The 12,452-nt window shown below is 37.0% G+C and overlaps 1 protein-coding gene across 1 annotated transcript; it reads left to right on the top strand.

The window, feature by feature from the left end:
• Positions 1 to 527: 527 nt before the first annotated feature.
• Positions 528 to 5,751, top strand: ZFAND5 (zinc finger AN1-type containing 5; the record flags this gene model as incomplete). Its single annotated transcript, XM_080709653.1, has 5 exons — positions 528 to 678; positions 1,074 to 1,185; positions 1,971 to 2,074; positions 4,438 to 4,563; positions 5,583 to 5,751. 5 exons carry the CDS (start codon positions 528 to 530, stop codon positions 5,729 to 5,731), a joined length of 642 nt encoding a protein of 213 aa, XP_080565779.1. The 3' UTR covers positions 5,732 to 5,751.
• Between the last annotated feature and the right edge of the window lie 6,701 nt (positions 5,752 to 12,452).

Below are 12,452 nucleotides of genomic sequence, written 5' to 3'. Positions count from 1 at the left end.
CAGATTATTAATGGGGCCCAGATATCTTCAGGTATAGTTATAAGAAAGCTTTAGGGTGAAATCTAATATTTATCCTGTTTAAAAAACAAACACGAAATGTGGCTATTGTTGACAGGATTTTCATTTTTTTGGAAATTACATGCTTTTAGCTAATGAAACAAAAATGTCATTTGAAACTGCTTGTAGTGCAGGAGAGCAAAAAGTAAAAATGCCAATTTCCTAAAGTTGATATAAAACTGATATGAAGCTGACTGACCTTTTTGGAAATGGCAACCAACAATAGTGATGGGTAAAGTAATACATTTTAGTATTTAATGATAGGATTACTTTTGGGTCCTAAAACAATTGCTGTCATTTTCTTATGTCTACACAGTATTCATAATTTTCTGCTTATTCTTTTAATGGTTAACACAGTTTCAGCTTGCGTTACAGACTTGAATAACAGGTACAATTATGACTGTATTATACTATTTTGGTGACATGCAGATGTCTAAAATTTTGTTTTATTTTGCTTATAGCAGAAAAATATGGCTCAGGAGACTAACCAGACCCCAGGGCCCATGCTGTGCAGTACAGGATGTGGCTTTTATGGGAATCCTAGGACAAATGGAATGTGTTCTGTTTGCTACAAAGAACATCTTCAGAGACAGCAAAATAGTGGCAGAATGAGCCCAATGGGTAAGTTGTTTTCAAGGAAAAACACACTTTTGAAGAATTGGACAGAAAATGTAGAACCAAGAATTGGGTCCTAAGACTGATAATTCTGAAAGCCCAAGAAGAGAAGACAAGAGCTTTAAATTAAAGCAACAGCCAAGTACTTGACATGACTATCAGGAATGAATGTATGACCACAGCATCTAGCTTTTTCAGTTTTTCATTTTGAGGTTTTGTTTTCTATGTTCACTGGATATGACTAAAAATTTTTAATTTGGATACTCAAGTGTAAGATTGCAGCACAACGAACATGCTTAAATCACTAAGATAATTAAATGCAAGTATTGTTACTTATCAAATTGAGATTCAGTGAGATTTTGTGTTGTATTGATTTCTTACTAATACTCTTTTTTAAATAGGAACAGCTAGTGGTTCCAACAGTCCTACCTCAGATTCTGCATCTGTACAGAGAGCAGAGGCTAGCTTAAACAACTGTGAAGGTGCTGCTGGCAGCACATCTGATAAATCAAGGTAAGAGTGAGCATCTCTATGGTATTATGGAGAAGAAATCAAGAGTTAGATGCCCTTGACTTTGTGTGTATCAAACAATCAAGGATTCCAGTGTCCTTAATATTTGACTCTTAGAAGCCAGACGTGGTGGGGCACCCTTGTAATCCCAGCATTTGGGAAGCTGAGATAGGAGGATCACGGTTCGCACACAGCCTCAGCTACTTAGTCCCTTTGCAACTCAGTGAGACCCTGTTTCAAAATAATGAAAAATAGGGCTGGGGGTGTAGCTCAGAGGTAGAATGCCCCAGGGTTCCATCCCCAGTACTGCAAAAAAAAAAAAAAAATTTTTTTTTTTTGACTCTTAGGTGGCTGATAAAGATATATGCCACAGTGTCCATGAATCCTTCAAGGACACTAGGGCACTGTGCTTAGAATGCTATGTTTTTATTTACTTGTAATTGAGATTTAGGGACTACAGCAAGTGAGACTGCAGGCTATCATAGAGTGCCACACAGGTTTTTGACACAGCTGCTCCTTTGTCCTAGGCACAGCCAAAAATTCCTAGATGGTTATATTTTTATGGTTACCTATCCAAATAAGCACCCTTGAGTTGATAAGCCACTTAATCAAATTTTTCTTTATTGTCAACTATTTATGCTGGGCATCCAATATCTTTTTAAAACCTTAGGTTATTTAGTTTCACTTGATTGTGACAGAAATAATATGTAGACTAAAGTTGAAATGACAACTTAAAAAGAAATACCCTTAACATCTTTAAAAATAATTGTTTGCTTGAACTCAAATAGAAATGTGCCTGTGGCTGCCTTGCCTGTAACTCAGCAAATGACAGAAATGAGCATTTCAAGAGAGGACAAAATAACTACCCCGAAAACAGAGGTGTCAGAGCCAGGTATGCTTTTTGTTTAATACTAGTTCAGTTTTGGATTTGGTAGTATGAGAGAGCTGGTGGTGGGATTCTCTACTTCCCATTGAAGAACCACAGAGGAGGAAGACATATAAAATAGATGCCAAGCAAAGAACTACTGTCATTAAAATATCTTGAAGTTTAAAATAGTCATGCTCTTTCTTTATTCATCACCCCCACCCATTACCCTTAGTCCTGCAAATGAACATATTTTATAATCTGGAGACTGGACATGTTAAGACCGTAGCAAATTTGTGAAAAGCGGTGACTTTTTAAGTATTGATAGTATCAATGTTAATGGGAAACATTCAAGCAAAAGAAATGATTGAACCTTAAAAGTTGAAGTGTCGGAATCTCCATGTTTTGTGGGAGTTTAAACTCAGTATGGAAGGACAATTTGTTTTTCAGTAGGTAGTGACTTTGAGGCTGTGTTTGTGACATAGCCAGAAGGGCCCTAATCGTTGAAAAATACTGACTTGTTAGAATTATTCACTCCAATCAGCTCATCCTTTTTTGGTAAGAATGGTGACTGAATTTAATAGCCTAATTTTGGGGGAAAAAATAAATGTCAGTGGTTGTGCAGTTTGCTTGGAGGCATGCTTTCACTAACATTGAAGCTAATTTTATGTGTACTCTAGATCAGTCTCAAAAGCTAAGTTTAGATTCTTTGGCCACTAAATGGCGGGTGAATCTTCAATATTCTGAAATGAGTTTTTTTGTGTGTGTGAAAAACTGGCCAAATACATGTTTTTGTGACATGCTTTAAAATACATGTATTGCTGACTGTGGAATCATAATTTTGAGTTAGATCTTCTGTAGTTGTATTTGCACTTACTACTTGGTAATCATTTGTGTGGTTCACTGCTGTTTGCCTTTTCTGTGTCATTTTTCTTACTCAACCTTCTGTATGTTTTGAGAGATTTGTGTTTTTTCATATTGTGGGCAAAGAAGGAAATGGCAGGCACCACACCCCCCACACTATTTGCCCTCATTATCAGGAAAAAAATGATAAAGTTCTCATAGTAGTTTATTAGGAAAAAGTATACAGAATATTTTATAAGTTCAGTATTAGGCTATTGGTCCCAGTGGATATATTACTACTGGAAAGAAAAAAATTTGGGCAGAGTTTAAATCAACATTAAACCATTTGTCTGCTCTAGGAGCTTGGATATGTTACTATTATTGGTGCTAGAGTATTGTTTTGGCAGCAGTTTTATTGCATATGCAAATTTGTTCTTGGTTTAGGTTAATATCAAAATTAAGAAATTAGAGTATTTGGGTATAGTTGGACTTAAAAGTAGAACTAAATTTTGCTGTTTTGTTTTGAACTAGTGGGGATATGGGCTTTAAAGCCACCTTAATTTATTATTCATTGTGACAAATTCTATTGATATCAAATGTGAACTAAAACTTGTAGGTGGAGAAAAGATGGGACATTGTATAGATTATATCTAACTGTTCAAAGTAATGCAGTAAAAATAAGTTGTGCTTCAAAAAGTCCTGTTATGCCTGTGAGAATTGTTAATATTCTAAAATTAGAACATCACAAGTACTTGTAAACTGTTTGCTAATCTTTGAAAAGGCGGTTTTAAAAAATCTCCCAGATACAGTACATTTGTGGAAATGGCAAAATTATATTGAAATTTTTGGATCTGAATTTGAGAGAGATTAACAGTTTAAGCAACAAGATCTTTTCTGGTTTTTAGTCAACACAACTCTTATAGCCAAGCACACTGGAAGTTGTGGCAGCTCTGTTGACTCAAAAGTAATGAATTTGAACTGCTCTGATTGAGAAGTTTGTATTTAAGGAAATTGCAATGTGGAAAAACTTTTAAGTGTACAATCAATATCTCCTAGACCTTTAAAACTGAATCAGTAGCTGGGTGTGATGGCACATACCTGTAATCTCAGTACTTGAGAGATGTGACAGAAGGATTACAGGTTTTGATGATAGCCTCAGCCACTTAAAGGCTTCAGCAACTTAGAGTATTACATACTAAAAAATAAAATAGGGCTGGGGTATATATCAGAGGTTGAATATACTTGGGTTCAATCCCCAGTGACACACACAAAAAATAGGATTTGGGGTTTGGTGGGGTTTTTTTGTGTGTGCTATTGACTGTATAAAGAATTTAAGTAATTATTTTATGAAATTTAGAGGTACAAGTAGTATGGGAGACTGGCAGAAAATTCTGACTAGAATTTTTATAATTAAAGAGGAAGATTGTATTTTAAAGTTCATATTTTCAGAACATAAACATGAATCTGTTAAGTGTTTTTTATTTTGACTTAGATAATTGTCAGCCAGTGATCTGGAGAGATTTCTCATTTTTACCCTTATTTTTCAGTTGTCACTCAGCCCAGTCCATCAGTTTCTCAGCCCAGTACTTCTCAAAGTGAGGAAAAGGCTCCTGAGTTGCCCAAACCAAAGAAGAACAGATGTTTCATGTGTAGAAAGAAAGTTGGCCTTACAGGTATTAAACACATAAGACAGTATTATATTTTACTCTCTGTAATTATAAAGAGCTCTTGCCTCTTGCTCACCCTATAAGGACTGACTTTTAGGAATAGGAAAGTTTTCAGAGAGGGCTAGGAAAGGGCACAGGGAGGTGAGGGGTTAATAGATTGAGAAGTTGGGTTAACTTCTGTCTCCCTAATGATGTAGTTATGAGCTTCAGGCCTTGTGATTTATTTTCCTTCACTGGGTTGATAGACTTAATCCCCTTTGATTTTTCCCTTTGTTATTCCTAGGGGAAAAGGTAGCTGTGAACTAATAAAACAACATCTACTTTGAGTTAGGCATGTAACGGTTTTTGCCTGTTTCCTTTAAGCCTCAGAATTGTATTATCAGTTTATTTTCCACATGAGGAAGTATCATTCAATTACCAAATTGTATGGTAAAGTTATATTTTGGATTCAGGTCAGCTTTACTCTAGAGCCTATATGAATTCTACCTGTGTACTGTCTGGGAGTTGATGGAAGGAAACATCTGGTAGAATTAGCTGGCTGACCCATTTTATTTTCTCACGGTGATGTTTTTCACATTCCTGTTGCCCTTGGTTGGGGACGAGGACAATTAAGCATAGATGTTTTATTTCTCACCATGTCAAAGTAAGTTAAAACCCTTTTACAGCCGGGCATAGTGGCACATGCTTGTAATCCTTGTGCTTGGGAGGCTGAGACATGGGGAATTGCACAGGTTAGAAGCCAGCCTCAGCTACTTAGTGAGGCTCTCAGCAACTTAGACCCTGTTTCCAAATAAAATATAAAATAGATCTGAGAATATAACCTAGAGGTAGAGGGCTCCTGGGTTCCACCCCCAGTACCACACACGCACCAAAAAAAAAACCCTTTTGCAATTTAAAATGGTCAACTATATTAAAATTTGATAGCCTTTCATATTGTAAAGCAGGGGAAGTATTGGTAAGCTATCCCGCCTCCTTTGTAATTACCAGAAGTTGCCAAGTGACCTTGCTTCATCTTGTTTGTACAGGGTTTGACTGCCGATGTGGAAATTTGTTTTGTGGACTTCACCGTTACTCTGACAAGCACAACTGTCCTTATGATTACAAAGCAGAAGCTGCAGCAAAAATCAGAAAAGAGAATCCAGTTGTTGTGGCTGAAAAAATCCAGAGAATATAAATTACTACTTGTGAAGAGACTGAAACTTTGTTTTTATTTTAATATATCGTAGGAAAACATTAAAGAGCAGATGCATGGCCATTTTTCTTTGATGTTCTCCAGAGTTTTACTTTAAACTTGTCTGTCTTATAATTGATATTTTAGAATGTTTGGGTGTTTGTTACAGGCAGAATTGGATATAGATACAGCCCTACAAAATGTATATGCCCTCCCCTGAATAAAATTGGATGAAAACCTGCACAGCAAATTGAAATACACAGATAATAGGGACAAAATTTAGTTCCCATGTGCCAAACAAAATAAATGAAATCTCTGCATGTTTGCAGCATATCTGCCTTTTGGGAATGTAATCCAGGTATAATCTTTGGCTAGTGTTATGTGCCTGTATTTTTTAAGAAATGGTACACCAGAAAAGGACTGGCAGTCTACTACTTCTACCATAGTTAAACTTCACCCTCCTAATTTCCACATGTTCTTTGGAAGCAGGAAGAAAGCTATAAAGAGGATCAGACCTTCCTTTCCAGAAAACCAGTATTTGGTGCCATATGTAAGCTGGTTAAATTTGTCTTCTAAAAGCTGTTGAATAAGACATTCTGTGAAAGGTAAACATCGAAACTGGTTTAAGTAAAACCATCAAGCCAACAACAGGGTCTTGAAATAATCTTTGAAGCTAATTGTGCTTTCCTGCACCAGAAGATGTCTGCATTATTCTCATTACTAAAAATGTGTAGCACAGAACTGCACTAGGATTAATTTGTTTACAAGAAGAAATTAAAACTCTACGTTTGGTTTTCATATACAGCAGCTCTATTGAATAACATGCATCTGAATTTTAAGTTGCAAAGGTAATCTGAACAGTTAATTTTTCATGTGCATCTTTTGTTGAATGTTTTGGTTCAAGAAAGAATGTTTAAAGCTTTTTAAAGACTTCAGTTCTTAATGTAACTGTACCCTTCTGCATGGAAAAATCATAACCAACATGGCTGCAGTAGACTTCTTAGTGGTATCCAGCACCACTTGCAGAGGGCTGCTTTATCATATTGTACTTGGGTGTAGGACTCTAGTGTTCTTGGGTGTATTGCATGGGCTGCATTATCTACAGCATTGTACAATAACAACTAGAAAAGGCAGTATACTTCACTGATGCTTGTCTGGTAATATCACTTCTGTGTTATAATGGAAGGTTTTTTGTGATGTATGAAACTTGTGTTTTTTATATATAAGTGAGTATAGTTAGATTAGTGTTGTGGTAATGCCTGTTTTCATCTGTAAATAGTATGTACACGAGGCACTACTTCTGATTTATTGCAGTGTTCAGTCCTAGTTTTTACTTTTATTCTTAAAGCATTTGGTTTTGCTTTCAATTTTATGTACCTTAGTTCTGAGTTAGATCTGCAGATGTGTACAGATAGTTCATATTTATGTATTGCACATAATCATGCTATTCAGCATTGATGCTATATTGTATTATGTAAATAATAAAAGCCATGTACAGAGGGAAACTTCCACTTGTTTATTGGGTTTATAAACTTTAGTTAAGACTAAAGGGAAAATAGGAAATGGTTCATTTTCAATTTTAGTTGCATATGTAGACTTTGAATGGCTATTATATTGTAAACTTGGCATTCTTTTGCCATCCTTGAACTCTTAGTTATCAAGTGAGAACCATGAGAATGTTACTTGAAAAATTTTCCAGTATGGCACATGAAAAGCAATGATTTTGAAGAACTGAATAGGAACCTTTAAGGATAAAAACTGTTCAAACTTGAGAAAGGGATGGAATCTAAAGTATTGTCTGTATCCCTTTTCATGTTTTAATCTGACTTTTCTAAAAAAAAAATCCTGAAGAGGAAATTTGCATGGCTTTGTTTATAGAAACAGTAAAGGTGGGTTTATGAATCTGGTAATGACAGGTAATAAAGAGCCGGGAGTAAGTTACTGTTGATTGCCCCACATGGCAGCCGAAACTAAGAACCATTGATTCTCAGGGATGAAGTTTTGGGTGAAAATACTTAGTGGGTTCACTTAACTGTTCATAGTGTGTTACGCTTCAAGCAGAGAAGAGAGGCATTTGTAGAAGTACATGTGCCAAGTAAGGGTAGTTCCCTCAGTATGGGAGGGGTTTGAATCACAGGTTGGAAGTTATATTTAGAAGGGAAACTTGGCTTTTCAATATTATGAGACTCCACCCCCAGTACTTTGTCAACAAGAATCTAACATTTTAAATCTGAAGTTTAACTGAAGTATGTGGGAGTTAAAATTTTAAGATAGGAAGATACTGGACCCTCAGACTCCCATCAGTTTCTGAAGATCTTTGACAATAGCAAGAGGTGGTGGTAGTAAATGTTCCCATAATCACTTTTCTGTAAGAAACTAAGATGGGATTTAGAGATTAGGAATATCCACTGAGGAAAAGGAGTGAGGGTAAAAGGCCCCTGGGAAAAAAACTTGTATATTTATCCCACCCTAGACTAAGTGAGTTTTAACTTTGGAATGTACCCTGAGATTTTAACCATCTTTAGCTGCATTCTAGCAATAGACAAACCTTTGTACCTCTACTACCCAAAAAGTTTGGGTTTTTTTGTTTTTTGTTTCCCCCCAGTATTGGGGATGGAACTCCGGGGCATTTTACCTCCAAGCTACACCCCAGCCCTATTTTATTTTGGAACAGGGTCTCACTAAGTAGCTGAGGCTGACCACATATCCAGATCCTCCTTGTCTCAGCCTCCCAAATGCTGGGATTACAAGCATGCACCATCCCCAGCTCCCAAAAGTTTTCAAAGTGCCAGGCCTTGGTCATGTGGTTAGCTGTGTGACTGGGTTAATTCATATCAGGACCCTAGAACCAGGCTGCCTGGGGCAAAGGTATTGGGCTGTTTCATTTGTTAAATGAAGATGGTAAAACACCTGCTTTAGGAGCGGTGAAGATAAATCACTTAAACAGTGCCTAGCATGCATTACTTGATATTGTCCTATTAATGTACTAGAGTAATGATTTTCTGGTACTTTGAAAGACTTGAGAACTTAATGAGATTACAAGTTAGATAGTGTGAGAAGGTTAAGATCTGAAACCGTGTATGAGTGTGTTGGTGGAGATGGGCTTTCTACCTCTTGAGCTGCACTCCCAGCCCTTTTTCTTTTCTTTTTTTTTTTTTTTTTTGCGGGTCTGGGGATGGCACCCCGGGTGCATTTGACATACGAGCTATACCCCCCTGCCCTATTTTTTCTTTATTTTGAAACCGGGTCTCACTGAGTTGCAGAGGGCCTCACTAAATAGCTGAGGCTGTATGCAAACCGTGATCTTCCGGTCTCAGCCTCCCAAATGCTGGGATTACAAGCATACCCCCCCTCCCCCCATGCCCAGCTAATTTTGAGGTAGGGTTGACTTAGCTTGCTGAGGCTGTCCTCAAATCTGTGATCCTCCTGTCTCAACCTCCCAAGTACTGGCATTACAGGTATACACCACCATCCCAGGCTCAAGATCTGTAACTTTTAAGCTTGTGTTTGAGGTGGTTGGAGCCATTTTTTTCATAAGACTTTATTCATTGATACTTTCATTAAATGAAATTCTAGCAAATAGTAATAGGCAAATGTCTTATAGTAATGTGTTAATAGCAAGATGTTAAGTACACTGTTAAAGTTTTTTGGATTTAGTAATACATTCACATGGTTCTGAAGTGATCTTATTGAGGAAATAGCCTCCCATGCTGTCCTTAGTGCTCTTCTGCTTCAAAGGTAGTGGTATGAAATTTTAGGTAAATGTCATAACTAGGTTATTTGAGGTCTCTTCACTTTGTGTAGACATTTTAGTATATATAAATATTTAATTTGATACTCTGAAAATTTAGTGATTTTTGTCCACCATTATATATATATATATATATATATATATATATATACATATATATATATATATATATATATATATATATATATATATACATATATATATGATTGATGCTGATTGATTATCAGTAAGGTTATGTACCCTTAAATAGCCTAGAAGACTTTATGTGGGTGAATAATCAGGCTTTTAACAAAAACAATTTCTCAAAGCAGTCTTGTGTTTGTAAAAATCTTTAAGAACAAGTGTACATGTATAACAATTTTTACTATTTTCACAAATGCTTGTTTTTTTGTATATGAAAGCAAAGATCATTTTCTGCAAGCCCAGAGTGCATTTCTGTTAAATAGTGCTACAAGTAAGTTTACATTTTGTGGCATAAATGTAAATTTTGTTCGTAACTGCTTAGTGTTACTGTCCTTTTAAGAGTGGGCACAGATATTTCTAAATCATAATGTGATACTTATCAGTAAGTTGAAGCAAATTATAGATTACTTCCTAGTTAATAATCTTTAATTTTTTTTCTGGTGATTTTGTCACCCTTAAACTATATATCTGAAATAATTGATAATGCAATCTATCATTCTACTCTGAAGCTAATGAAATCTCTAACACAATATCAAATTTTGGTCCACTGCAGGACCAAAATAATATTTACAAATGTAAACATTTACAGTTCGCAAAATAAATAGCTTTTACTTAAGAATTTACTCCAGAATTCAAGCATTAGCCAGAAAAAGATAACAAATAAGTTCAATTTAAACCCCCTAGTGCCTGAGTAAGGGTCGCAAATGCTGTGTGTAATCCAAGGCACGTTTTTGTTGTTGTTTTTGTGGTATTGGGATGGAACCCAGGGGCTGTCTACCCCTGGGCTACATTCCCAGACCTATTTTTTATTTTGTTTAAAACAGGGACTCTTTTAAGTTGCACTAAGAAACCCTAGGCTGGCTTCAAACCTGTGCCATCCTCCTGTCCCAGCCTCCCAACCAAGTACTGTGATTACAAGTGTGCGCCACCACGCCCGGCTCCTAGGCAAGTTTTTAACTTAGCTGGTCCTGGCTATGGAACATGCTTCTGCTTCTTGTCTCTCCTCAACTAATAAAAACATGAAAATTATTGAGATTTTCTATTTTATGGCACTACTTTCATTCTTAGAACCCCAACCCTTTTTTTTTTTTAAATTTCATGTCCATCCCTATGAGAAAAGTACTGGGATGATGTTTCTTTAGGAACCCTTCCCCTCTACATTGGTAACTTTTCTTTTTTTACAGTACTAAGGATGGAACCCAGGGTCATTCTACCTCTGAGCTACATTCCTAGCCTTTTTTTTTTTTTTTTTTGCGGGTTTGGGGATGGAACCCAGGGGCATTCGACCTCTGAGCTGTACCCCCTGCCCTATTTTTTTTTATTCTTTATTTTGAAACAGGGTCTCACTGAGTTGTAGAGGGTCTCACTAAGTAGCTGAGGCTGTTCACGAACCTCCAGTCTCAGCCTCCGAAATGCTGGGATTGTGCCACCTCCCACCCTCTCACCCCCACCCCGCTCCCTATTTTTTTGTTTTGAAACAGTCACTAAGTAGCTAGGTTAGTCTCAAACCTGCCGTCCTCCTGACTCAGCCTCCCGAATTCTGGGATTACCAAGCATGCACCACCACGCCCAGCTATCATTTACCTTCTAATGTTAAATTTACAGTAATCTCTTGTAAGTCATTCTACTGCAAACTGTGTAATATTTAAATTAAAATGATTAATCTGCCACCTCAATCGTCAGCCTTTAGCATGTTATACTTAAATATCTGCTAAAATTACGTTTAAACAAGCTTCATTTTTAGCTATACTTATTTGGCATGAAAATTGTTTTGCGCCAGGTGTGGTGGCTCACGCTTGTAATCCCCGCGCTTGGAAGGCAGAGACAGGAGGATCGTGCAGGTTCGAAGCCAGCTGCGCGCGCTGGCTTAGGAGACCCTGTTTCCAAATAAAAATGTAGAAATAGGTCTGGGAGTGTAGCCCAGAGGTAGGGCTTCTAGGAACCCCAGTACCACCAAAAAAAAGAAAATTTGTTTTGCATAGCTGGGATGGCAGCATAACCAACTTTATCCCTGACTATACTTAGATGAGAAACATGACACATGAGACTTACGAGTTTTAATGCTGATACCTGTTTGAAACAAACTCAATCTAAGCATCAAAACATAATGCTTTCATATTCAGGCATGGCTTCTTAGCATTCAAGTGATAGTCATGTTTGAGTCTTTGATGGAAGAAAAAGGAGACTTTTAAAATGTAGTAGCCATTTCACCAGATGTGGTGGCGCACGCTTGTAATCCCCGCACTTGGGAGGCGGAGACAGGAGAATCACGCAGGTTCGAAGCCATCCTCCCTGACTTTAGAGACCCTGTTTCCAAATAAAAAGTATAAAATAGGTCTGGGAGTGTAGCCCGAAGGTAGAAGGGATCCATCCCCAGTATCACACACACACACACACACACACACACACACACAAAATGTAGTAGCCGTTTTTACTTGATAAATTGGGGTCTATGAAAATGTTTCAGGGGTCCCATTTACCACATCACCATGGTGTCCATTCAATATAAAGCAGATCTAACCACTATGTCGCTCAATACTATGAGTATTATACCAGTAAAATATAGAGAGATGCTGGGGATTGAGCCGTGGAGCAGCATTCTACCTCTGAAGTACACCCCTAGCTCACTTTATTTATTTATTTATTTATTTATTTATTTATTTATTTATTTATTTATTTGTGGTACTGGGGTTCCTTGGAGCGCTTCTACCTCTGGGCTTACACTCCCAGACCTACTTTTTATATTTTTATTTGGAAACAGGGTCTCTTAAGCCAGCGTGGCTGGCTTTG

This window comes from Muscardinus avellanarius (assembly GCF_963383645.1).
Source record: "Muscardinus avellanarius genome assembly, chromosome: 13".
Classification (NCBI taxonomy): domain Eukaryota; kingdom Metazoa; phylum Chordata; class Mammalia; order Rodentia; family Gliridae; genus Muscardinus; species Muscardinus avellanarius.
The sequence above is the reverse complement of the archived record's forward strand: the minus strand, read 5'-3'. Positions and strand labels throughout refer to the sequence as shown.